General features: G+C 45.1%; 1 protein-coding gene across 4 annotated transcripts; it reads right to left on the bottom strand.

Annotated features, from left to right (window-relative positions):
* Window positions 1–80: 80 nt before the first annotated feature.
* amph (amphiphysin) lies at window positions 81–20,921 on the bottom strand. 4 transcript variants are annotated; one of them, XM_061797183.1, is made up of 22 exons: window positions 20,854–20,921; window positions 19,553–19,790; window positions 16,994–17,074; window positions 16,080–16,134; window positions 15,844–15,938; window positions 14,439–14,534; window positions 14,264–14,371; window positions 13,895–13,980; window positions 11,154–11,229; window positions 10,967–11,049; window positions 10,610–10,748; window positions 5,190–5,309; window positions 5,035–5,118; window positions 4,791–4,817; window positions 4,689–4,706; window positions 2,924–4,489; window positions 2,431–2,472; window positions 2,211–2,327; window positions 1,885–1,938; window positions 1,101–1,271; window positions 883–984; window positions 81–804 (listed from the first exon to the last, which is right to left on the bottom strand). In XM_061797183.1, the coding sequence occupies exons 2-22, from the start codon at window positions 19,619–19,621 to the stop codon at window positions 700–702; spliced, it is 3,294 nt and encodes a 1,097-aa protein (XP_061653167.1). In that variant the 5' UTR covers window positions 19,622–19,790; window positions 20,854–20,921; the 3' UTR covers window positions 81–699. The 4 variants fall into 4 exon arrangements, with proteins under 4 accessions (XP_061653167.1, XP_061653166.1, XP_061653168.1 ...); XM_061797182.1 differs by having other exon boundaries at window positions 20,061–20,910; XM_061797184.1 differs by lacking the exon at window positions 20,854–20,921 and having other exon boundaries at window positions 4,289–4,489; window positions 19,553–19,778.
* Window positions 20,922–27,963: the final 7,042 nt, after the last annotated feature.

Here is a 27,963-nt window from a genome sequence, read left to right as displayed (position 1 = left end):
TTTCCCCTATACTGGGAGAGGGAGGGTTCGGTTCCCCTCACCTAACCCTAACACAATAAAAACATACCTGTGACAAATCAAACCTTCTGGAAAGAGCTTTATTTTGACAATACAATACAGTAATATCATCTCACTATCTAATAACACATATCCTTTTATCCATATGTTGAATATTCATATATTCATTTATCTTCATATTTCATTCCTCCATTGAAATCAGATGAATGTTTACTCTTTTAAAATACTATTTCATTTCCACATTACTTGTGCATATTTAAATAACAATGGCGTTTTTGAACAATATATTTTGGGCAATAACTATGAAATGTTACAACTTGTTGCCACACTAAACTGATCTAACAAACTATGAGCACAGCCACACAAATGAATGTGATCGAGCACAACACATCAATGGTAACTGAAAAAGGAATTTGGGACTCTGGAGTGTGCTTAAACACAGTGTTACACTTTTGGGGGACAAAAATCAATACACTTTGTTTGTCTTCAGAAATGATTTATCCCTTTTTTTAGATGGGAACATGCTCACACAAACACTGGTCCCTATTTTGTTTCCTTGAAATAGGGCAGGGTGGGGGTAGGTGTGTGGGCAATCCCATATCAGATCACGTGAGGGTTGATCCTGGGAAAACTCCAGCAGTGAATTTGAACGCTTTGTGTACATGTGGGTGGGAAGTCTTCTCACTCTAAACGCTGTGTAAAATTTTCTGGGAAAAGTCCCTTCTGAGCTCCAATTCCCAGCATCATCCAGTCACTTTGCTTGAATCCTGTCAGCCAGCCTGCTTCCTGCGTTTGTGGCATACAAAAGCATCCATCTGAAATCTGGCATTGGTCAACAGATACACGTGATGCGCAGCAGCTCACCTGATCCTCCACTGAGGCAGTGGGAAGCACCAAGACCACATCACCTTGCTTCAGGTCCAGCTCATCACTGTTTGCTGCCTCAAAGTCATGCATCGTCTCCACCTGCACAGTTTTCACTGGTTTCATTACTACATGCAGTTTTTGTCTTTTTGATCATACTAATATGCCCACCAAATTTTAATGAATAGGAATTTCAATACTTGGGATTAAGGTCTGACCTTGTACAGGAAGTCACCAGGGAGTCCCCCAGGAGACGAGCTCGTGGGTTTGTCAACCACCACGCCGTTGTCGCCGATAGCGGAGGGCGAGATGATGTCCGCATCCCGATCGTCATCACCTTCGTTGCTGGAGGCGGGCTCAATCACTACAGATGGGATGGCCATGGTTTCCTGCAAAGGATACACAATTTTTGTTTTATGCACCTCCATGTGATTGATGTCAGATACAGTACATTGTGCTTAATAGTCATGAAATGGCTAATGGAACATTTCTAAAACTATTAAGTTCAGGTCTACATCTGTTTGTTGAAATCGAAGAAACGTGGACATCTTTCTTGGTTTAACCTCGAATCCAAAAGGTTTCCTGGCGTTGTTCAAGGTGTGATATGCTAAATTTTGCATGGATGTCAAATTAGGATGAATGTCAACTGGACAAATGGTGCTCATCAGTTCACCTGAATGACTGCATTTTATTTGATTTTTGTTTTTTGTTTTTTTTAAACATAATACAGGGTGTTCATGAAGTAGAAAAACTAGTTATCCAAGTTTTCTTTTTTTTTTTTTTTTTTTTTTTTTTTTTTTAAACAGAATATGGGGTGTTCCTGAACTACAAAAAGTAGTTATCCAAGTTTAAGTCAAATAAGTTAGTCTTCTCTGCCTTTTACAAATCAAGCAGGGTACATTTCTCCTTTTCTGTCAGTATGTAGCTGAAATTTATTAAAGATAATCCCTACAAAAGTGTGTATTTAATGTCTAAACATTATGCTGTGTCTGGAAATTTTACCGAAATGTCATCCGTAGGACTTTGCTTCTTTTCTACCGGAACTGAATCCAGATCCTAAGTCAAATAAAAACATTTGATTAGATATCAAAATAATGCTCTGTGATGACCTATTATGACAACAGCTCTTTGACTAGATTGGAAATATGCAGCAGAAAAATATACTTGGGAAAAGACCTTTGACCTTGTGAACATTGGATGATTCATTAAAATCGTGACCAAAAACCAGCACAATCATCAATCAACTTGAAGTTGTGATCAACAATTACGATTAACTAACCCTAACCCATCGTAGTTGAATTGACAATGAAAGGTGATCTTTAACTCACAGAAGGGTTTTCTTCCAGCGGAGAGCCACAACTCACTGCTGTATTTTCTTCAGCAGTAGGGTGCACTGGCAGGGGTTCTTCACCAGCAGGAGGTGCAGGATTCGGCATCTCTGAAGCCTTAATTCATCCGTTTACGTCGTTCAGAATACAGAAAAAAATATCCTGATATCCTGATGGCAATTGCCAAAAAGCCACTGGAATTCATCAAATGGCTACTCACCATTTGATCAAAATCAGCAAACAATGATGGGCAAGGGGCATCCTTCAGAAGGCATGTTTAAAATGGGACAAGAAGGATCTCAAATGGTCATAAAAATAAGTAACAAAGAGAGTGTCAAGAAGGATTACAGGCAATGCTATTACGGGGCTGCTGGGAAGGGAGGATTCTGAGGGTTGAGAGAGAACGAGAGAGAGACAGACAGACAGACAGACAGACTGCTAGATGGATAGATTGATTCCTGGGCCGGACTGGTCTTGGATCCAATTGGATAATGTTATAACTACTGATTGAAGTTGAATTTGACAAATCGACTGTTAAACTGCAATCACATGCTTGTGAGGCAACCTTCTATCAAATGTCAGATATGGCAAGTGTTAAGAAGAAGAACAATAAAGGTCTGGAACGGGATCAGGTTTGGGTTAGTGGGAAGGCTAGGATTTCAACTTATGTCTACTTGCTGCCAAACTAGCACACTGAAAATGGGACCATGTACCTCTTCCTTTTCTTTAGCTACAGCTTGGTACATTTTTCCAAATCTCAGGTTTGCAGCCTCATCTTCGGAGATGTCGGAACTTTCTGGTTCCTTGCAGACTTGGGGAAGATTTACATCTTGCACTTCCGTGGTTGAGCTTCTGTGTTCATTAGGAAAGTCAAAGCAGCTGCTCTTGCCAACTTGCTTCCTGAACACGTTGATATCAACCACAGCATCTGACGATGCCGTACATAGACTGTTTGCAAAAGGTTCCCAACTGCTTCCTCGGCCTCCAGAGACCACAAAACACTTCGCCTTTAAACTGGCTTCTAACCTCACACAATCTGCCTTATCTCCAACCTGAGTCTCGCCAAAAGGAACACATTCAAATGGACCTCTATCATGTGTTTCAGCAAAAGGTTCTGAATCAAACACACTACTGCCCATTGTTTCAGCAAAAGGGTCAGAATCAAACACAGCTCCTCCCTGAATGTTGGCAAAAGGATCTGAATCAAATGCTCCTCCATCGTGTGTTTTGTTGAAAGGATCTGAATCTAATGCTCCTCCTGCCTGTGTCTCAGCAAAAGGGTCAGAGTCAAACACACCTCTGCCCAGTGTTTCAGCAAAAGGGTCTGAATCAAACGCACCTCCCCCCTGAATGTCAGCAAAAGAATCTAACTCTGAGGCTCCTTCTTCCTGCCTTTCGGCAAAAGGATCCGATTGTAACGCTCCTCCGGCCTGTGTTTCAGCAAAAGGGTCTGAATCAAACGCACCTCCTCCTTGTGTTTCGGTAAAAGCATCAGACTCAAACGCAACTCCTTCCTGTGTTTCTGCCAAACGATTGTTGCGAAACTTGCTTGCTCCCTGTGTTTCTGTAAAAGGATCACTGTCAAACACACCTCCCTCCTGTCTTTCAGACCAGGTTGGTATATCCCTACTTCCAGCATTTCCCGACATGACATCTGCTGGGTTTTCCTCATCATTCAGACTTTTGTCTGCTTGAGCACCACTTCTACTTCCTGTGATATCCGGCAGCGACTCTGCGTTTTTAGCATCAGGGTGATATTCACGTGAAGGTTCGTCGTCTGCACTTGCCCAGCCCCCACACTGAACCCCATCGGCCCACTGAACCCCATCGGCCCATTCTTCTGCGGTTTCGTATTCTGATGCCGAGCCCTCGGGAGACCTGGACCACTTCTCCGTCATGCATTTGGAGCTGTCCTCAATCTCTTTACCAAACTCATCGGTAAACAGGAGCCCAGGGGTGGACTTGCTGTGACCTCCCTCCCCTGGCTTATTTCCCTCAGACTCTGCCTGCCCCGTTTCCAATTCAGCAGCATAGAGAAGGTTGGGGTGCGTTTCAGACAGGTCATCCCGGCTGCTAACCTCATCCTCCGCTGCCTCACTGTCCTTGGCAGAAGGAGGTAGAGGAGGAGGTGACGTGGCTCTATCTTCTTCGCCTCCTTGATCCCCTTGCTCTGTCACTTCTGGAGCTCCCGTAGCGGCCTCCCCTGCGGCAGCCTCTCCGTCGCTGGCCGCTGAACTAAAGTCAGCTGACCAATCGGCGACAAAGCCGCTTTCTGAAGCCTGAGCAGACGCAGGGAAGGAAAGGTTAACGTTTGTTGGAGCCAGTCTAAGTGCTGCTCTATAGTCTGCTTGCATGTTTGTATTATTGATTTTGTGTTCTTTGTCATGGCTTCGGTCTCACACTTGTATCAAATATTACAAACAAACAACTTCTTTCTCAGTAAAGATGTCCTGCTGATTGAGTAAAGTGTGTGCTTACGGTCTGGGCTGACTGTGCCTGACAGGGAGTAGTAGGAGACAATTATCATGTTTTAAATCATTTTATCAACAAATCAACTTCTGCAAACAGGAATATACTCACCGACCACGTATCCCAAGGTACAACAGTCTTGGGGGAAGAAAAAAGGGGTTCATGTTTATCCAATGGTCCAATTTAGACAGAAAAATGTAAGAGAAAAGTGAAGGCACTCTGTACTACCTCGTTTGTTAAAAACCTTCACATTCAACAAAGTCAGACAATACAGTGCTTATATACACACACACACACACACACACACACACACACGTCCACAATGTTTGCATGTAGATGCTTTTGCGTAAATAACCTGCGGTACTGGCGACACACTTTCATCTGGCTGGAAGGCGTCGAAATCCATATCGAGGAGAGATTCTCCCGGCCTCTCGTTGGGCTGCGGACACACAAGGCGGTTAACGAGGCAACGCGTAACATAGCTCACTTTTTTTTTTAATGTGAAGAGACCTGCAATGGTGACGGTGCCGGTAAAAACTCTCCTCCAAACAGATCAATGATTTGCTCCTCCACCACCTCCGTGGAAGGTGTGACTTTGGGGGGCGGAGGCACTGGGGGTCCCTTTTTCATCTGTCAAATAGCAGCATTGCCATTATTCAACAGTCACCCTCTCGTGTTCATCTCAATGCCGTCTAGCTTGACCGCCTACAAAAAATTACTTTCACTTTCAGAGCAGTACTTGACCTGACTACAGTGAACCGCTGCCTATTCATGATACAACATTCATAAAGAAATTCACCTCCTGGACATTTTTTACTGTAGAACTTAACTGAAAACTATTTGCTGGATAACTCACCGACTCTTGCTTTCTCTAACGCCCCTAGATGCCACCCAAATGCCTTTCTTCTTCTAAGGCCCGCAGCACACCGAAGACTCAAGAATAAATTGTCCGGAGGTGTGAATGTTAGTGTGAATGGTTGTTTGTTTCTATGTGCTCTGTGATTGGCTGCCAACCAGTTCAGATTGTACCCCACAGATATGTACAGTATAGGTAGATATAACATGCCCATTTTCAGCTCCATGCCCACCAGCATCGCTAAGCTCGGGAGATCAAAGTGAGCAGCGCATTCCAGGTGTGTGGACAGCAAGGCCACCGAAAGACCAAGGATGCCGGTACGTTGGCCTGCATACGGTTGCGTAAAATATCGTTCAATCATGACAAGGGAACTGGGAGTCCCTTTGACATGTCAAAGTATTTAGATTTTTTTTTTTATATTCCAAATGGTGTGCATGACAGCATACGCTTTGGCGTAGACAAAACAGTAACCGTCACGAAAATCGGTTGACAAATGAGCAAGTTACAACTCCATTTCAGTGTCCACGCATTGCCTTCTACAGGAACGACCGCCTGCCCGCCATGGCTGCCACGTAAACATGTTGGGTATCCGGTCTGCTACAGTGTGTCGTGTATTTTGTATTCATATCTATGCTGTACTGCGCCTCTCAGCCAAAGTCAGCTGGGATAGGCGCCAGCACACCCGTGTGACTAGCAGACAACTAGGCAAGCAGTTCAGAGAATGAATGGATGGACGATATACAGTACGTACATATTGGTACGGCATGGCGGCAACAGGCTTAATCTCGCTTTGTACTGTTGTTGTGGAAGCGACTTGTCATTTCTGAATGGCTGTTAAATCAGCGTTGTTGCAACACCGTTCACCTTTTGCAAAACTACTGGCTGATTGGCTGACTGATATACAACATACAGTGGGGCAAAAAAAGTATTTAGTCAGCCACCAATTCTGCAAGTTCTCACACTTCAAAAGATGAGAGAGGCCTGTCATTTTCATCATCGGTGTACCTCACCTATGAGACAAAATGAGAGAAAAAAAAATCCAGAAAATCTAATTGTCTAATTTTAAAATCATTTATTAGCAAATGATGGTGGAAAATAAGTATTTGGTCAATAACAAAAGTTCATCTCAATACTTTGTTATATACCCTTTGTTGCAATGACAGAGGTCAAATGTTATCTGTAGGTATTCAAAAGGTTTTCACACACTGCTGCTGGTATTTTGGCCCATTCCTCCATGCAGATCTCCTCTAGAGCAGTGATGTTTTGGGACTGTCGCTGGGCAACACAGACTTTCAACTCCCTCCAAAGATTTTCTATGGGCTTGAGATCTGGAGACTGGCTAGGCCACTCCAGGACCTTGAAATGCTTCTTACGAAGCCACTCCTTGGTTGCCCGGGCGCTGTGTTTGGGATCATTGTCATGCTGAAAGACCCAGCCACATTTCATCTTCAATGCACTTGCTGATGGAAGGAGGTTTTCACGATACATGTCCCCATTCATTCATTCTTTTGCACGGATCAGTCGTCCTGTTCCCTTTGCAGAAAAACAGCCCCAAAGGCTGATGTTTCCACCCCCATGATTCACAGTAGGTATGGTGTTCTTTGGCTGCAACTCGGCATTCTTTCTCCTCCAAACACGACAAGTTGAGTTTTTACCAAAAAGTTCTATTTTGGTTTCATCTGACCATATGACATTCTCCCAATCATTCAAATGCTCTCCAGCAAACTTCAGACGGGCCTGGGCATGTACTGGCTTAAGCAGGGGGACACGTCTGGCACTGCAGGATTTGAGTCCCTGCCGGCGTAGTGTGTTACTGCTGGTAGCCTTTGTTACTTTGGTCCCAGCGCTCTGCAGGTCATTCACTAGGTCCCCCCGTGTGGTTCTGGGATTTTTGCCCACCGTTCATTTTGACCCCACGGGGTGAGATTTTGCATGGAGCCCCAGATCGATGGAGATTATCAGTGTTCTTGTATGCCTTCCATTTTCTAATAATTGCTCCCACAGTTGATTTCTTCACACCGAGCTGCTTACCTATTGCAGACTCAGTCTTCCCGGCCTGGTGCAGGTCTACAATTTTGTTTCTGGTGTCCTTTGACAGCTCTTTGGTCTTGGCTATAGTGGAGTTTGGACTGTGACTGTTGTCTTTTATACGGATAACGAGTGCAAACAGGTCCCATTATACAGGTAACGAGCGGAGGACAGAGGAGCCTCTTAAAGAAGAAGTTACAGGTCTGTGAGAGGCAGAAATCTTGCTTGTTTGTAGGTGACCAAATACTTATTTTCCACCATCATTTGCAAATCAGACAATGTGATTTTCTGTTTTTTTTTTCTTTCCTCATTTTGTCTCTCATAGGTGAGGTACACCGATGATGAAAACGACAGGCCTCGCTCATCTTTTGAAGTGGGAGAACTTGCACAATTGGTGGCTGACTAAATACATTTTTGCCACAATGTATGTAGTGAAAAAAATTGTATCTGTATGACTGAGTCAAAAACCTCATAAAATGGCTTCTATGAAAGTAGAAATTGGTATTTTTACAGGTTGCCATACATGCCAGTGCCCTTGCAATTTGGGTGCATTTTATTTTAAATGTTGGGCAATGTGGTCAAATGAGTTTGAAATTATATTAAAAAGGTGTTTGGAGGGGGGCAGGTTTTTCATAGTTTGAAGTATAATTAGGGTTTAAACTATTTAAATGGGAAATTAAATATACTGAATAAAAAAAAGCAGTTACTGGCGAATTTTGACTCTTTGCGTCGGACCTCGGTCCCTGTTCACTGGGTTCACGGTACCGTCGAGCTCTTGTACTTACATTGATAATAGGAAAAGAAAAGGACAAGATCATCAAAAAGTAGCAGCGTTATCAGCTATTTTGTGAAACAGGACTAGAGACTGAGAGGTTTTCTAGCATGGACACATGATCCTGATGTCATGTCCGGCAACATTAGTCAAGCATACAGTACCTTCAATGACAACAAAAGCATTGCATGTCTTTCTATTTCTACGAGTGGGGTGGAAACACACAAAAATACCACATTTGTTCTACAACACTGGTTCCCACAAATTGAATCTGCCAGAGTGTCCATGAACAATGAGCACCGCTCACACTACTCTCAGTAATTCCATGAATCGACTTTTGAAATTCATTTAATGTCGTTAGAGTAGCTGGTTTCTTAGTTACCTGCAGTATTAACAGCAGAGAACGTGCTTACTTAGATTTGCCAGCCGGGCTGAAACCAAGTTGTGGTCCTCCCCGGAGCCCATCGAAAACACCACATTCTGTCAAGTTTATCGCATGCCACCTGTGCGAATGCGTCTTCATATTGTTTGTATTTCCTCCCTTTTAGGAAGTTGCAGTCTTACAGATTACCCTGTCGTCATCCCTTTTTGTGAAGTGTACTACTTTTTCAAATGTTTGACCCACAGGACGCCATGTTTCCTGCTTGGCTGCGCTGCTGAATGATGTCACCATGCATGTTACATTCCATTTGTTGTCCATCTGAGTTAGTTCAGAGGTGTCTGACATTACTGTCACCTTATGCAGACTATTCAATTTGTAGTTTGGGGGAGAAAAAAAAGTCCAGGGGACTTTGAGTAGATTAAAAAATAAATAAATACATCAAAAGAATAAAATAAAATACACCCGCTGGATAACCTCATAATAACTTCTGGTTGCAGTTTCTGGCAGCGTGGATTTTAGCCTAACAACCAGGAAATTTTAATTCGCAGTTTCCCAGAATGCATTGCTGTACTTAAAATGACTATCACGTTTTAACCACGTTATAATGTATATTGAATGTGTTATTTTGTACAGACAGGGTTTAATAGTTAAAGTGGTATCTTTTTTCGTCAAATTACTGCTGCGATCTCGCACCCTTCTTCAGAATGGTTAGAACCATTGCAGACCTCGTGTTTTGTGAAAGTCAGCTGGTCCAGAAGTTGCGGGAATTACTTAACAAGTGCTATTTTGATCCCCTTCCCTATTACCAACATGCTGGGGGGTGGCCAGCAGTCAATCTAGGCTCGTCACGTTGATTATGAGGGTGACAAATGCCAACACGTTCGAAGTCAGAGATGTTTAGGCGCCCGACACTTCAACAGAGAATGTATACGTATGGTATAAACACAGTATGTGTTGCGATAGGTAGTAGAAAGTGTGTCGCGACTGATATTGTATTCGAGCCCTGCAGTGAGTGAGCGTCACTCACAGCGCATTTCTTCGTTGTACAGCTGTAACTAAAGGATTATTTTGCCAATAAAAGCCCTCCTCTCCCAGTCTTGTTTTTATTGTGTTATAGTTTGAGTTGTCACAAAAGCAAAACGATATTCGTGCCATGTTTCTTGAAACAAAAACCTTCTTTTCTCCACTTTGTACTAAAGAATCTGCATTTTGTTGAAACCGACCAATGTTATACTGCTGATTACTAATGATCGTAAAAAGCTAGAGACAAACTTTTATTTCTGGTGAAAGAAGTCTACTCTCTCTGTTGGTAAGCTTGGTGCTTGTATTGTGACAGAACACGACATTCTGTGGGTCTTGAAAGATCAGTCAAAATGTTCGAAAATGGCTGGCAATATGGGGAACTCTGATTGGCTGGCAGAATAAATGAATGAATTAATTATTTACACTATAGAAGTAACAGTAATAATGAATAGTACAGTCAGACAGGAAAAGAAGAAAGAAATCACTCCGCCTGTCCATGAGCGGGCAAAGAAAATGGGAACCAGAGTTCTAGAAGCGACATACTGCCACACATATTTGTCCAAATGTGCGTGACAAACATGTTAATAATGCCGCTACATTGCTACTAATCCACAAACACGAACACACGGGTGACACATCACATGTTCACTCACCATCCCAGAGATGAGTGTGCAGCAAAGAAGAACAGCCACAGAACATTAAACAACAAATACAGCCTGGTGCTTCACTTCCATCTTCTCAGAAAAGGTGGGATGGCTGTACTTATTCAAAACAATCATGTATTCACGAGGAACTCATCATTAGATATTGAAATGCTTCGTCATCGATGGAAAACTTGGACATCTGCATGTGCTGGTTGACTTCTTTACCTGCATTGGAGATTTGGGACGTGGAGGTCCAGGAGAGACCGGGCGGAGCATGTGATTGGAACCGGCGTCCGGACTCTCGGGTGGACTTTCGTCTTCTGGCGGAGACGGCGTCCGAGCGAGCCGCAGCGGGCCCGAATCACTAGAGGACCCAAATGGAAATGCGTGACCTCCCACTTCAGCGACAAAAACTCATGAGGCTTTTAAAACTCTTCTACATCGGTGGTACATCAATCACACATGTATCCGGTATTGCAACCACTCCCTGCTTGTGTTTATGCTTGACTGTGATATTATTTTGGACACAAGGAAAAACACACAGCATATACAGTATATATGTTATCTAGCTGATCTCCACACCTTGGTGCTCCTTGGATGGTGAACATTTTGTCAGCGTGTTGTTCGCTAAGTTGCATCATCACTTCATACAGCTGCTTACACACCTACACACAGAGAAAAGTGATCGCACGAGCAGAGCAAAGAGCTCATGTTTCACTGCATTAACGTTTGAATTTTGAAATGTGGTAGTTTTCATGTCCCGTCTCACCAGATAAATCTCGCGGTGAAATCTGGCCTCCAGACTCGTCACGCTCTTGAAAGTGCTGATGTAGAATCCAACTCGACTGAAACACGAAAGTCAGAATTTCAATTAAGTTGAATCCTGCTTTGACCAACATTTTTGTTCATGTTCAAAATCGGAACTACGATGAAGCGGAATTTACGCTATTTTCTTCATTATCATAGTCACTATGCTTGTTGTAGTCCTATCAGGATTAGCATTTGGGATTTGGGTTCGACCAATAGTTAGGGTTGGAAACATGTTCATTAAAAACAACAACCAAGATAATATGTGAAATTGATTAGGATTGTGAATACAAATCAGCTAACTCGGCTAATTCGACCGCAAAAATTGGTCAACGCACATATTTCAGCCTCGAGGCAATAAAAAAAAAAAACTTTGACAAACGCATATTTGCGCTTCCCGGAACCAATTTGTGCCGCCGGGAACCATTTGGCCACTTTCCATGTTTCCCTTTGCTAACAGTTTAGATTAAAATGCATGTTAATAGTACGACCCCAATTCCAATGAAGTTGGGACGTTGTGTTAAACATAAATAAACACAGAATACAATGATTTGCAAATCATGTTCGACTTATATTTAATTGAAAACACTACAAGGACAAGATATTTCATGTTCAAACTGATCAACTTGATTGTTTTTAGCAAATAATCACTAAGCTCTCACTGAAACACTTGCACGTGGACTCGCTTAAATCACAGTGAAAATCAGCAAGTGACTGACCCTAACCCAAAAAAGGGTTTATAGTTTCCTATATATGCCACAAGATGGCACCAAAGCACTACTTTTTTTCTCAGACAGGGCTTTGGTGCCATCGAGACAGCTACTAATGGAGGAATAGGTTAAAAAAAAAATGACAAAAGTAAATTCGGTGAATAGATAAATTTGTGATCATCGAGCGGCAGGGAACACTGTACATGACCACTTCACAAAGCACAAGAGCATCTTCGCCTTAATTGTCTTAAAAAATTAAACAACTACACTACTACAACCAATTCCAATGAACTTGGGATGTTGTGTTAAACAAATAAAAACAGAATACAATGATTTGCAATTCACGTTCAACCTATATTTCATTGAATACACTACAAAGACAAGATATTTCATGTTCAAACTGATCAACTAGATTGTTTTGAGCAAATAATCATGAACTTGGAATTTGATGGCTGCAACACGGTCCAAACAAGCTGGGACAGGCTCATGTTGACCACGGTTTTACATCACCTTTTCTTTGAACAACATTCAATAAACGTTTGGGAACTGAGGACGCTAATTGTTGAAGCGTCGTAGGCGGAATTCTTTCCCATTCTTGCTCGATGTACAGCTTCAGCCGTTCAACAGTCCGGGGTCTCCGTTGTCGTATTTGACGCTTCATAATGCGCCACACATTTTCAATGGGAGACGGGTCTGGACTGCAGGCAGGCCAGTCTAGTAGTACCCGCACTCTTTTACTACCAAGCCACGCTGTTGTAACACGTGCACAATGTGCTTTGGCATTGTCTTGCTGAAATAAGCAGGGGCGTCCGTGAAAAAGACGTCGCTTGGATGGCAGCGTATGTTTCTCCAAAACCTGTATGTACCTTTCAGCATTAATGGTGCCTTCACAGATGTGTAAGTTACCCATGCCGTTGGCACTAACACAGCCCCATACCATCACAGATGCTGGCTTTTGAACTTTGCGTCCATAACAGTCCGGATGGTTCTTTTTCTCTTTGGCCCGGAGGACACAACGTCCACAACTTCCAAAAACTATTTGAAATGTGGACTCATCGGACCACGGAACACTTCCGCTTTGCATCGGTCCATCTTAGATGAGCTCGGGCCCAGAGAAGCCGGCGGCGTTTCTGGGTGTTGTGGATAAATGGCTTTTGCTTTGCATAGTAGAGTTTCAAGTTGCACTTACGGATGTAGCGCCGAACTGTATTTCCTGACATTGGTTTTCTGAAGTGATATCCTTTCCACATTGATTTCGTTTTTTGATGCAGTGCCGCCTGAGGGATCGAAGGTCACGGGCATTCAATGTTGGTTTTCGGCCTTGCCGCTTCCTCCAGATTCTCTGCACCTTTTGATGATATTATGGACCGTAGATGATGAAATCCCTCAATTCCTTGCAATTGAACGTTGAGGAACATTGTCCTTAAACTGTTGGACTATTTTCTCACGCACTTGTTCCCAAAGAGGTGAACCTCGCCCCATCTTTGCTTGACTGAGCAATTCAGGGAAGCTCCTTTTCTAGCCAATCATGGCACCCACCTGTTCCCAATGAGCCTGTTCACCTGTGGGATGTTTGATGAGCATTCCTCAACTTTCTCACTCTTTTTTTGCCACCTCTGCCAGCTTTTTTGCAACGTGTTGCAGCCATAAAATTCTAAGTTCATGATAATTTGCTAAAAACAATCAAGTTGATCAGTTTGAACATCAAATATCTTGTCTTTGTAGTGTATTCAATTAAATTTAGGTTGAATGTGATTTGCAAATAATTGTATTCTGTGTTTATTTATGTTTAACACAATGTCCCAACTTCATTGGAATTGGGGTTGTAAAAAGAAATTGAAAATAAATAAAATGTTTAGAATTTTTTTTGGGGGGGTCGGGCGATTACTCGAGTACTTGATGAAATTTAAATATCTATAGGATAATCTATTCTAAACAGATTCGATAGTGACAGCCCTACAATACAGTAGAAATTAGATGAGATAACATTAACCTGTCCCAAAGAGTTGGAAGTTCATCCTGCAGACCAGCGTTGAGCTCATCGAACACTCTCTGGGCCTTTCTGAGCTCCTCATCAGCCTGCAAATTTAGTATGGACACACAATTATCAAATCAAGTTTGGTTAACTTCATCGTAAGTGGGAAACTTGGGATTCACTTCTAATATGCCGACAGTATATAGAAAAAACAAATATGAAGTAACATTGGCCTAAGAACAGATCCTTGCAGTACTTCATGGCAACAATGAAACAAGGTCTCAACCCACTAACAGCTGGAAAGCTGTTGACGATGTGTGAAGTACAGCTTTATATAAGTTGATGTTCATCGAAAGACTGACAACGACATTTTAAAAAGAGGGTGACCTTGAGAATCTTGCGGTCATTTTTCATCCCGGTCGTCTGCAGAGTTTCAACGTGATGACGAGCGCTGTCGTAGTCAATGAGTTTTCGGCTCCTTTTGGCCACACGAGTCTGAAGACGTGAAAGTGTCAGTTGTGCCGAAAGCCAAACGAAGCTGACAACGTCGATAGTCGATCACCTTCAGGTCAGGAAACTGTAGCAAGTATGCGTCCAGATTCAGCAGTGTCGAGTCCACCAGCTTATTGTGAAAGTTTTCCCACAATGCATCACAGTCCTAAAGGAAAAGACACACGGAACAATGACCTTATCTTACATAGGCATTAAAAAAACAACAACAAAAAAACATGAATGAATCTTGTGTTAACTTCCTAAGCTAAGATAAAGAGTAGAATGTGCAAACCAAGTTACTAGATCCACTCTTGTTCAAATTAGGTTTCTCGAATCTTGTCATACTGTATGTCACATGTGTTACCTCCACCTACAGGCTCTTGGTGGAACAGCAGTCCATGTGCGCAATCTCCACAACTGCCCTGTCAGCAAACATACGTCGCATCTACGTGGGCCTTTTGCTGTGTTCTCACCAGACACGTTTTGGACGTTTCATGCGGCGTGTTCACATAAAGTCAATGCAGTTCGCATGAATAGATGCAAATTCATGCCGGGCGACACGTACGACACGTTTGACACAGCGCGAGTAGGGTGGGCCCACGAAAATTCGCCTCCTTCGCCCGTTCGCTCCAATTGGGAGATTTTAACTTCAAGCGACATTCACATCGGGACACCCAATCAGCGTCCAGAACGGACTATGTTACACACAACGTCCTGTACACGGTTGTTGAGTCGAGAAAAATGGAGGCGCTGATTGTTGCAGTCGGTGGGCACCTTGAGTTCTATGACGTGACATGATATGATATCAGTTCTGGGACCGATCAAGAAAGGGGCGAGTATGGAAAATTGTGAGTGAGGAAGCTGGCATACCTGGTAAGTGTATAAATTTAATTGTTTAAAGCTGTCGAACGGTGAACCATGATAGCACTACCATTAGCCAAAACCTTTGCACAATCCCGAACCACCTGCTTACATAAACACACACTCTTTATTTGTTTCCATTTACAGATTAACTTTATCAGACAGATGAAGGGGAACAGAAGGAGGGTCAATGCGAACAGGAGGTTGCATGGCATGGGTAACTTACACATCTGTGAAGGCACCATTAATGCTGAAAGGTACATACAGGTTTTGGAGAAACATATGCTGCCATCCAAGCGACGTCTTTTTCAATGCCAAACCACATTCTGCACGCGTTACAACAGCGTGGCTTTGAAGTAAAAGAGTCTTTTTTGCCACCTGTCCCAGCTTTTCTGGAACGTGTTGCAGCCATAAAATTCTAAGTTTATGATTATTTTCTAAAAACAATCAGGTTTATCAGTTTGCTCCAGCTTTAATCGATCAGACGTCGCACGGTGGTAATTTTTGATTAAATGCCGACGTCTCGGCGACATATTCCAAAGGAGGAAAAGCGACGTCAGTGCAACCTATGTTTGCTGACTGGGTATTAGCAACGGCAATAAAAATAGGCGTACCTTCCCGATGGTCATGACATCATCTTTTCCATGCCAGTCTGGCTCGTAGACCTCATGGAGCGACTGAGTCAAGTTGATGGAGGCCTGCTGCATCCCTGCATAGTAACGGCAGCATTGAGCATTATTCAGTAGCATATCGTTTACATTCCACTCACAGCACATGTCAAATGAATGTTGGCTACTGTATACAGCACACACACACACATTGGACAAACAGTGTAGACTTTGTACGTCACCTTTAATAGCAGACATGTAGGCCTTCATCTCCCTCTGCAGCCGCGAACCTTCACACTGACACGCAAACCACTCGTTAATATTTCAAACTTTAAGGATTAAACAAAAAAAACAAAAAAAGTTCTCCCTCCACAAATCGGTATTCAGAAGGAGTCAATCTCTGAAGACTCTCGTCAAGTGGTTCTTAACCCCAGGGGTTCGGTGAAGCAGTCGCTGGGGTTCAACGGAGGACTCAACACACAGCGTGCGTGCGTGCGTGTATCCGTAAAAGCCAAATGCAGTGTTCGTGCCATTCAAAATGCAACCCTGCGTCAAGGTGGGCGTTTACCATTGCGGCGCTGTCCCTCGAGTTGAAATGCTTTGTTCTTTTTTAAACTCTCTTTATTTGACAACATTTCAACGATACACTTGAGTTGAGTAGCATTTCTGTCACGTCAGACAGCGCATCCAATCATGAAAAAGAGCCCAAAAAAACCTACTCTTACCTATGAACCCTTTTCGAGGATTTTCGAAACAATAAAGATAAGGAACAGTTTTGGAGTCCATTCCTCTGATATGAGAGTGACACTTTCCAAGCGGAAAATTCACATTCACTGACAGTAAATTTTCATTGAATTGAATTTTTGGGTTTGTTTTTTGTGTGAAATTCATGTTTTGTTGGTTTTGTTCTTTTAATACTGATTTTGTAACTGATGCGTGGTTCATTTTGTGGATGACCTGGATGACTGTGACTCTACACAGACAGTAAAATATATACCTGTTTTGAATTTGAAATAAAGCATATTTTATTTTTCATGAACTCCAGATGAAACTTGCGGGGTTCCGTACCTCCAACAACGTTAAGAACCACTGCTCTTGTCAGTGCAGCGGGTCTCTCAAGACATTCCAAGTTGTTGTGACACACTTTCTTGCTTACCTCTTGTCTCCTGAAGTTGATGACAACTTGTTCAAACTGTTCATCTTTGGTCTCGTCTGCTTTTCCTAGCTTCTGCAGCACCTGAGCCATCACAAAAGATCTTTACAAGCATGAATTCATCTGGCATGTTGGTTTCATCATGACTTAAATGGGGCATAGACATACACACGGATTGTATAACCAATATCATAATAATAGTGTATTTCCTAAAAAAAGAGCACCCACTCTTATCGTAGCAGAGCTTTTGCGTTGTAATGAAAATCTAGTTCTCATCGCTGGATGCAATGTTGGATTTCAGCCAGCAGCGGGTAGCGCTCCTCTGGTCCACGTACGTAAGCAAGGGTGTCAAACTCATTTTTGTGGTGGGCCACATCGTAGGTATGGTTGGCCTCGGAGGGCCGCGTTTTGGATGAACTAGGGATGGGCGAGTACCGATACCAGGTGTCGGCATCGGTACCGGCCTCATTTCAAGGTAGAGGGTGCTTGCGAAGGCTGCCGATACTCAAGGCAAAAAAAAAAAAAAAAAAAAAAAAAAAAAAAACATCTAATGCTGTACAATTTAGTACACGTCACCAACCAGCACAGTGATTACTTGTCAGCCTTTAAATAGGTCGTCTTACTGATTACAAGTTTGAAGACAACTGTGATGCTCACTAGAGGACACACCTTGTCTGAACATGTCCCAGCCTGATGCGGGTCTACAATTTTAATTCTGGTGTCCTTTGACAGCTCTTTGGTCTTGGCCATAGTGGAGTTTAGAGTGTGACGAAGGTTGTGGACAGGTGTTTTTTATACTGCTAACAAGTTCAAACAGGTTCCGTGAATACAGGTAACGAGTGGAGGACAGAGGAGCCTCTTAAAGAAGAGGTTACAGGTCTGTGAGACCCAGATATCTTGCTTGTTTGAAGGTGACCAAATACTTATTTTCCACCATCATTTACTAATAAATTCTTTAAAAATCAGACAATGTGATTTTCAGTTTTTTTTTTCCTCATTTTGTCTCTCATAGGTGAGGTATACCTATGATGAAAATTACAGGCTTCTGTCATCTTTTTAAGCGGGAGAACTTGCACAATTGGTGGCTGACAAATATATATATATATATATATATATATATACACACACATTTTCTACCACATATCCAAGGTCGGGTCGCGGGGGCAGTAGCTTTAGCAGGGACGCCCAGACTTCCCACACCCCAGCCACTTCATCCAGGTCTTCCGGGGGGATCCCGAGGCGTTCCAGGGCCAGCCGAAAGACGTAGCCTCTCCAGCGTGTCCCGGGTCGTCCCCGGTGGGACGTGCCCGGAACACCTCACTGGGGAGGCGTCCGGGAGGCATCCGAATCAGATGTCCCAGCCACCTCATCTGGCTCCTCTCGATGCGGAGGAGCAGCGGCTCTACTCTGAGATCCTCCCGGATGACCGAGCTTCTCACCCTATCTCTAAGGGAGAGCCCGGACACCCTGCGGAGGAAACTCATTTCGGCCGCTTGTATGCGGGATCTTGTTCTTTCGGTCACGACCCGCAGCTCGTAGGAACGTAGATCGACCGGACCCCCCGAGGGACACGGTCGAACGCCTTCTCCAAGTCCACAATACACATGTGGACTGGTTGGGCGAACTCCCATGCACCCTCGAGGACCCTGCCGAGGGTGTAGAGCTGGTCCATTGTTCCACGGCCAGGACGAAAACCACACCGCTCCTCCTGAATATGAGATTCGACTTCCCGACGGACCCTCCTCTCCAGCACCCCTGAATAGACCTTACCAGGGAGACTGAGGAGTGTGATCCCCTTGTAGTAGGAACACACCCTCCGGTCCCCCTTCTTAAAAAGGGGGACCACCACCCCAGTCTGCCAATCCAGAGGCACTGTCCCCGATGTCCACGCGATGTTGCAGAGGCGTGTCAACTAGGACAGCCCCACAACATCCGGAGCCTTCAGGAACTCCGGGTGAATCTCATCCATCCCCGGGGCCTTGCCACCGAGGAGCTTTTTAACCACCTCGGTGACCTCAACCCTGGAGGTAGGATGTATGTATATATATATATAGATAGATAGATAGATAGATATAATAAAAACAACCTTTTTAGTTCATTTGAGAAGGGGGCAAGTACCTTTTCACAGCACACACACACACACACACACACACGTGTGTGTGTAAATATATACTGTATGTGCAATTTAAAAATTATATATAATACACAATGTATATGTATGTAGCGCATATACTATATGTACTGAATATACACAATGTGAGTAAACTAGTCACACATGACGTCATCTCGCGAGAAGGAAAATTCATATTGCGTGAAGTCACCTCCGCAGCGACTGAGCCAATAAATACATGATGTCAGCTAATCCTTTTTCCTCTTTTATTGCCTGTCATGTGTTGCTTTTCGCCCGACTGTGACGTCATCAGCAGGGCGTTCTAAAAACGTTAACATTTAAGGTTTTTGAAGCTGTCGCGGCCTGCAAGGACGTCAGCCTCCATCTCCTCCTCCTCCTCGTCTTCATCACCTCTTCCTCCTCTTTTTCATCCTCTACCTGCTGCCGCTTACCTTCTCCTGCGCTCTGTTCAGCCTTTTCTGCACATTTTTGGCGAAGATTCCCGTCTTGATGTCCGCCATGACGCCGCACTGACATCCGCGGATTAGTGTGAAGACAGCGTCGAGTGGGAGGTGCGGGGGATGGTGTCGGTGTTCTGCGTGTGCGCATGCGCGGGAGCCCAACTCAGATGGGGACAGGTCCAGTCCTAATCCCTCATGCTCACGCGGTCGTCGAGTTGTAAAACAAGAGCTTTATAATATTAGGACGAACGTACTAGTACATGTAAGAATTCACAGATGCGAGTCAACAAACTTCAAAATAGGACAATATAAAAATGGTAAATATCTAAACGGGACAAAGACAACGTGTTTCTCTTCATACACATTTGTTTCAATTCTGTGAAATAAATCTACGCTGCATAGTATTGTTAATTTTCTTGAACGCCACTGTTGTAATGTCAAACTTTGTCCGGCAGAGGGCAGCACAACTCGACAGTCCATGCGATAGCACGCCGCTTACCTTCGATCAAATGGTGCAGTCCAGTCGAAGGCGTAAATGAGGCGAGTGGTTGGGTTTGCGATGGAAAGACATAATGTGTAGTAATAATAATAATAATACAGTGCACTATGTAGTGTAGATAGACTTGGTGAGTAACGGAACGCATACAGCTGCCCATTACATCCCAAATCAGAAACCGCCCCTGTTCGTGATAACAAGGCTCATGTGGAGAGGGTTTAAAAAGTTTGTTATTAAGCTAGTAAATTTAATTTCTCTTACACGATGAATACAGTATCTATCTATCTATGATGTTGCCTTCTGGGACAGTTCGAAAACAGCTTTCCTCACGCAACTAAGCTTCTTCGTCGTCTTCTTTTCCTTTGGGCTTGTCCCGTTAGGGGTCGCCACAGCATGTCATCCTTTTCCATGTAGCGTAAGCCTATCTCCTGCATCCTCCTCTCGAACACCAACTGCCCTCGTGCAAGAAGCAATTGTTTTATATGGCCTTAAATCCATCCATCCATCCATCCATCCATCCATATCAGGAGCTGTCAGGATTCAGGTTGAAAGTTGGACCCAGATGCAGCGAGGACAGGGAGGCGAGTTTGTGAATAACGGTTTATTGCAGCTCGGAAGCGAACAAAGGAACTCCGAGAACTAAATCCGGGATTGGCAGGGTTCCAACGAGGACCGGTCCGGCAGGACAGGAGTCCGTGTTGTCGGTGGGCCGCAAGAGGTGAGCACTGGTTTGCAGGGAGCAAGGGCAGATGGCAGACTCGGGACAAAGAACATGAATTAGGTAGAGGTAACTCACAAGGTCTTCAGGAAGCAAAAAGATAGGCAAGGTGGCTCGGCTACGAACTCGACGTAGAGCGTTGATAGTCTGGCGACGAGTTGGAGTCCCACAGCGTCTTAAGAGCAGCCAGGTGTAATTAGGATGACAAGGTGCAGCTGCTAGACTCCAACACGTCAACCCTGCAAAGCACTCATGACACGCACACGCACGCACACGCACACGCACACGCACGGCCTGGACTCAGGGGGCTGAAACAGCAGCCCTGACAGCAGCACGGTGAACAAGCGGTTAGCACGTTTGCCTCATAGTTCTGAGGTTTTGGATTCGAATTGCGGGTGCTCCGGCTTCCTTCCCACGTTCCAAAACGATGCATATTGAACATTCAAAAGACTGAAAAGATCAGAACAAAATATATATTTTGTATATATTTATACAAAATATGTATACTGTATTGATATTACATTTATTTTGTCATTTTCGAGCGCATTTGGTTTTGGAGTCATCCAAAAGTAATTCAAAGTAATCAACAGGGATGTAGCAATATCTATATCTCACGATTCAGTTTTAATGTCACAGTCCAATAATTATTGCGATATCGTGGGAAAGCTCACGGTATAGGCAGGATATGCCAACGCAGGAGAACCAAAAGACCTCTCTTTTCTTTCTGTCCGAGTCCTTCTCAATAGGCTTCAGTAGTTTTTGTATTTTCCCACAGGTTTTTGTGAAAAAGCCATCTTCAAATCATGTACCACTGTGCACGTCTATCCCCGTCCATCCAATGTTTACATGCATAAACTGTCCTCTCAAAATGCTATTCTTGGTGCAGCAATAATCATGCTATGCTCACAATAACAAAACTGTCCATGGAGAAATTGTCTGTTCACTAACTTACAATACTGTTTGTAAAATTGTTTTGTTTGGTTAGGCACTTCCTAGCAGCCACAAACATGGTTGTATTCCAACTGTCTCCTTTTCTCTCAAAGTGCTTCTCCTGTCTCTTGCCTAACAAGGGATACGATTTTGCCCGTGACAGTAGAAAAACTCCGCCATTACACACACCTTGCTTTGAACCTCATGTGAGCCAAACACTATGATTGCATTCATCCATCCATTCTCTGTACCCGTTATCTTCACAAGGCTCACTTTTATCTAAATGTGTTAGGAAGGATTGACTGGTTTCATTGATGAATAAAGTTGTGCCAGCTCAGAGAATGTTAAGTGGTGTGGCACGGTGGGCGACTGGTTAGAGCGTCTGCCTCACAGTTCTGGGGACCGGGGTTCAAATCCAGCCCCCCCGTGTGGAGTTTGCATGTTCTCCCCGTGCCTGCGTGGCTTTTCTCCGGACACTCCGCTTTCCTCCCACATCCCAAAAACATGCGTGCTCGGTTGATTGAGGACTCTAAATTGCCCGTAGGTGTGAATGTGAGTGCGGATGGTTGTTTGTTTGGATGTGCCCTGCGATTGGCTGGTGACCGGTTCAGGGCGTACCCCGCCTCCTGCCCGATGACGGCTGGGATAGGCTCCGGCACGCCCGCGACCCGCGTGAGGAGAAGCGGCTCAGAAAATGGATGGCTGTTAAGTGGTACGTGTATGTTCATCCTGTTAAAGTGTAGGTGAAAAGCAGGCAGCACCAAGTGCAGGAAGCAGGCAAAGCAAGGCAGGGCTGCAGGGGAAGTAATTCAAAAAAAACATTTGCATAAAAAGTCCAACAAAAGCCATGAGATAGCAGGATCAAAAATCATTATTACAAAGTCCCAAAAGAATGGGATATAACATGAACAAAGAAACACGGGACAGACTCCCCATCACAGGCGACTGGACACGTGACGTTGGACTATGAACATACATAAAACATAAAACAAATCGACAAGACAACGATGCAACCCTGGACAAGCTGTGCATGGCTGGAGAGAGCTCACAGGCTGACACGAGGAGCAGAGCTGAAAAGACCAGGTGGCGACAATGACATGACAATCACACAAGAAAGGCACAAACAGGACTCAGGAAAATTCCGAATAACATGAAGCAAAACTAAATCAGATCCAACCACAATAAAAAAGCTCAACAAAAGAAAACTGATCGTGGGAGTATAATAATAGGAACGTAAAGACACAGAAGTTCAAGTGCGGACCCCTGCGGGACATTTGAAGTCTGCTCTCTCTAACTTTGTCTCCAAAACATCGAACCTCGGCCGTCTCTCCGATGAGCTCGTTTCTAATCCTATCCAACCTGGTCACTCCTAGAGAGAACCTCAACATCCTCATTTTCGCCACCTCCAGCTCTGCTTCCTGTTGTCACTTAAGTGCCACTGTCGCGAATCCGTACATCATGGCTGGCCTCACCACTGTCTTGTAAACTTTGCCCTGTCACATAACACACCTGACACCTTCCTCCACCAGTTCCATCCTGCTTGGACCCGTTTCTTCACTTCCTGACCACACTCACCATTGCTCTGGACTGTTGACCCCAAGTACATAAAGTCCTCCTCCCTCGCTATCTCTTCTCCCTGTAGCCATACTCTTCCACCTCATCCCCTCTTATTCATGCACATATATTCTGTTTTACTTCAGCTAATCCCCCTCCTTGAGCTGTCACCTTACCGTGGTGGAGGGGTACGTGGGCCCCAGTGATCCTAGGAGCTAAGTTGTCTGGGGCTTATGCCCCTGGCAGGGTCAAACAGGTCCTAGCGATGGACCAGACAAAGGACGGCTAAAAGACTCCCTATGATAAGTAAATTGATAGAATCACGTTTTCCGTTGCCCGGACGCGGGTCACCGGGGCCCCCCTCTGGAGCCAGGCCTGGAGGTGGGGCTTGAAGGCGAGCGCCTGGTCGCCGGGTCTGCACCGATGGGGCCTGGCCAGGTGCAGCCCGAAAGGGTAACGTGGGTCCCCCTTCACATGGGCTCACCACCTGTGGGGGGGCCATAGGGGTCAGGTGCAGTGTGAGCTGGGTGCTGGCCGAAGGCAGGGACCTTGGCGGTCCGATCCCCAGCTACAGAAACTGGCGGGTGTCTTTTGGCAGGCTGGGCCACCAGAAGTGTTGCTGGATGCAATGGATGGTGCGAGTGATTCCGGGATGACAGGTGAACTTCGGGTGTGGGCCCACTGAAGGATGTCAGAGTGTGCAGAAGTGGGCACGAACAGCCAGTTAGGAGGTCCGGTCTTGGGATCCCGGTGCGTCTTCTGAGCCTCCTTAACCACCTGTTCAATATCCCACGTGGCCGTCCCGACAAAGCAGGAGGAAGGAAGGATGGGCTCTGGTTCACTTGGGCTGGAAGGGGGGGAATGGAGGCAAGAGAGGGCATCAGGCTTGCCGTTACGGGAACGAGGGCGGAAGGAGAGGCTGAAATTGAACCGGCTGAAGAATAATGCCCAACGAGCTTGACAGGGGTTTAACCGCTTAGCGGAACGGAGGTAAGCGAGATTTTTACGGTCGGTCCAGATCGCGAACGGGGAAACGGTCCACTTCAGCCAATGCCTCCATTCTTCTAGAGTCCAGACGATGGCTAGCAGCTCCCGATTTCCGACGTCATAGTTGCCTTCAGACAGAGAGAGGTGATGGGAAAAGAAGGCACAGGGATGAGGCTTTTGGGATTCTGGGAGAGAACTGCACCCGCCCCAGTGTCTGAGGCGTCATCCTCCACTACGAATTGGAAGGAGGGGTCAGGGTGTCTTAGGATGGGTGCACGGGTGAATAATTCCTATAGGCGCTCAAAGGCTTGGGATGCAGCAGGAGTCCACTGGAAGGGAGAGCTGGTGGAGGTGAGGCTGGTGAGAGGAATGGCCACTTTGCTGTAATTACGGATGAATCTACGGTTGAAATTGGCAAACCCCAGGAAACATTGCTTGCAGCTCTTTGTGGGTGGAGGGAATGGGCCAGTCAATGACTGTTTGAATTTTCGCTGGGTCCGGTTGGAGTTGTCCCTTGGCGATGATGTATCCTAGGAAGTGCACAGAGGAAAGGTGGAATTCACATTTCTCAGGCTGGACAAAGGGCTGACTCGCTAAGCCCTCATGAATGAAGCTGTCGTCAGCGCCGGAGTCGATGGGGCGGAGACGGGGGTATTACAATCGGAACCAAGGATACATGTGGGAATGATCATACGTGAGGGAAAGCTGGAAGAGGAGTTGGTTTGGTTCACCACGAGGCTCTTGGATTGTAGTGAGCCCTGTCTTTTCGGTTTGAGGGTGCAAGTGGCGATGAAGTGACCTGGCTGACTACAATAAATACATAACTGTTGGTTGAATCGGCGTTGATGTTCCAGGGGATTTAATCGCGTTTTGCATAGTTGCATGGACTCCTCCAGTCTGGTGGGAGGTAAGGAGGAAGCGGCAGGTGGTCCAGCGTGCCGCAGATTGGCTGGATGCGCTGTGCTGGGTGTTTCGACCCCCTTCTCTCTATCTCTCTTTCTCTGAGACGATTGTCTAGCTTAATAGCTTCCGAAATTAATTCCTCCAAAGAGATGTGCTCATCCCGGGCTGCAAGCTTGTCTTTGAGCCGCTCCGAAAGTTTAAATATCCCTCTTAACGTGGCGTCATTCCATCCGCATTCACCCACTAGAATCCGAAACTCAATCGAGTAGGGCGCCACGGAGCCAGACCCCTGAGTGAGGGCTAGGAGGCGCCGAACGGCTTCCCTACCCTTAACAGGGTGAACAAAGACCTTTTTAAGCTCGGCTGAGAATGATTAAAAGGAGGCGAGTGCCGGTGAGGAATTAAACCAAAGGGCGGTAGCCCATTTAGTGTCTCTTCCGCGCAGGATTTTAATAAGGAAGGCGACTTTTGACTAGTCAGTGGGATAACTCAGGGGTTGCAGATCGAATATTAACGAGCACTTTCATAGAAATTTGCCACAGGAACCTAGATCCCCGGAGTAAGGTTCGGGAGGCGGAATGTGAGCGTCATTGTACGGGAGGAGGGGTTGGTAGGAGGCTGCGGGCGTGGGCGGAGTACTCACGGGAGGGACAGGAGAGAGACTTGTTCAGTAAGGGAACCCCCAGGAGTTTGCCTACTGAGCAAACAGGTCTGTGGATGACGCAGTCAACATGGGACTCCATTTCATCCTAGAACACCTCAACGGCGTGGGGACCGACGCAAGGATCCTGGGTTCTCTGGGTTCAACATCATCATCCCCGAACTGCCATAGGCCTGCCATAGGAGCTGTTGAGGCAGTTCCACACAGTAGTCATCGAATCAGTCCTGTGTTCATCCGTCACAGTCTGGTTTGGCGCTGCTACAAAAAAGGACAAAGTCCGACCGCAACGGACAATCAACAGACTGCTGAAGAGATTGTCGATACCCCCCTACCCACCCTTGAGGACTTGCACGCTGCCAGAACTAAGACAAGAGCATGCAATCCTCTGGACCCTCCACATCCACGTCTTCCAGCTCCTTCCCTCAGGTAGGCGCTATCCATCAATGCAAACTAAGACAAGCAGACATTCCAACAGCTTCTTCCCTCTTGCCATTAACTTCTGAAATAGTTAACTTACACTTCCATTGTAACATGCTGCCAATTTTGTCCGGAGATTGTTGTCACATCTCTGTCGGGCCAATTCTACATTACTCGCGCACTCACCGTAGTCGTCTCGTCTCCGTGCACTACTCGCATATCTGTTGTTGACCAAAACTGGCCACTCATGTGCTTGAGAAGCATCTGCAACATTTGCACAATTGACATTGTCCCAGTTTATTGCATTACTAGTCACTTTAAACTGCATCCATTTCTTGAAGTCTCTGCGCCCTTTGCATTGCACCAGACTATTGTTCTATTAGTCACTTCAAACTCCTCTAATTGCGAGAGGACTCGGCATCATTTTGCACAATTGGCATTACCACATTACTGGTAACCTTTTATTGCTCAGTGAATGTGTTTTCATGTTTTTATGTCTCAAAAAGTATTCTCTGTCAGTTGACTGTCTGTTGTCATACGGAAGCAGCTCCAACGACCGGAGACTAATTCCTTTTGTGTTTTTGACACATTTGGCAAATAAAGATGATTCTGATTTTGATTCTGATTCTGAAGTTTTAGTGTGTAAATTGTAAACTTTTATTGTTCTTTATTTTTGTGCACATGTGGTATTTAACTATTTAGTTAGTCACATTTCCCTGTGTCTTGCCATTTTATCTTGCGCCTCCCTACCCCGAGACGAGGCCTTAACACAAAGTGTACTTCTGGCTGGAATCAGATGAAGGTCAAACCGGTAACATGCGTTACTTAGCAGGAACAACGGCGACAAGCAAGGAAGCAAGTAGACGACACTCTGGCACCTTCCTTCCGCTGAACCCGCACCGAAACACCTGACGCCGCCACAGCCAGAAGAGGAAGAGATTGTGGAAACGAGGGCTATGCGGTCACCGGCAGACAGAAACCCAGAACACGACATTAGCTACACGCTGCCTTTTAAGTGATGCTGTCGAGAGATATTCCCATAATAAGATTATTAGATATAGCACTTCGTATTCGTCTTCATCATATGCTTGTGATTGACGACATAGCGAAGCAGTGGTTGTTGCTGCTGTCTCGCAGCAAATTTCCCTGGTTTGATTCCAGTTTGGACCACTCGGAATAAGTGACTTTTGAAAAAAAAAAATGATATGAGCCGATGCCAAGCTCCTGTTACGCCCACCAGGTCTTTCCTTCCTTCATCATCATTCCTTTTTTATCTAAATCACAAACTTTCCGTCCCACATGAAGATGTGATGTAACACTTGAATCCCACCAGCAGAGGGTACGTGCGTGTGTGTGTGTGTGGACTCCATCTGCTCTGCGATCGTAACAAGTTTTCTTTCTAAAAATGAATCTCACACCGACCAAGTCTGTCCTCCACGTGAGGTGATGATGATGATGATGATGATGATGATAAAGATGACGCTCTGACTCATGACTGTGTGTGTGCGCGCGTGTTTGGCATGAATGAATCAGGGACACTTCGTGGTCCTCCTCCTCTTCTGTCGTGACATTCATTCAGGAGAAAGTGAGTGTGTGTGTGTGTGTGTGTGTGTGTGTGTGTGTGTGATATCACTGACTCACAGGGAAATTCCTGTGTGGTGGAGGGAGGGATCAAACGGACACCCAAGTATAATTAGTGTATGCGAGGAGAGCAGCTCACAAGAAGCAGACCTGAT

The sequence above is a fragment of the Phyllopteryx taeniolatus genome, chromosome 14 (assembly GCF_024500385.1).
Source record: "Phyllopteryx taeniolatus isolate TA_2022b chromosome 14, UOR_Ptae_1.2, whole genome shotgun sequence".
Classification (NCBI taxonomy): domain Eukaryota; kingdom Metazoa; phylum Chordata; class Actinopteri; order Syngnathiformes; family Syngnathidae; genus Phyllopteryx; species Phyllopteryx taeniolatus.
The sequence above is the reverse complement of the archived record's forward strand: the minus strand, read 5'-3'. Positions and strand labels throughout refer to the sequence as shown.

Excerpts from the sequence above, each read along its gene's own strand:
- amph (XM_061797183.1), bottom strand. The coding sequence starts at position 19,621 with ATGGCGGACATCAAGACGGGAATCTTCGCCAAAAATGTGCAGAAAAGG. Across the intron at positions 11,230-13,894 it reads CTTCCAACTCTTTGGGACAG|TCGAGTTGGATTCTACATCA; the intron begins GTTAATGTTATC and ends TTCGTGTTTCAG. Across the intron at positions 1,272-1,884 it reads GTCCTACGGATGACATTTCG|GAAACCATGGCCATCCCATC; the intron begins GTAAAATTTCCA and ends TATCCTTTGCAG.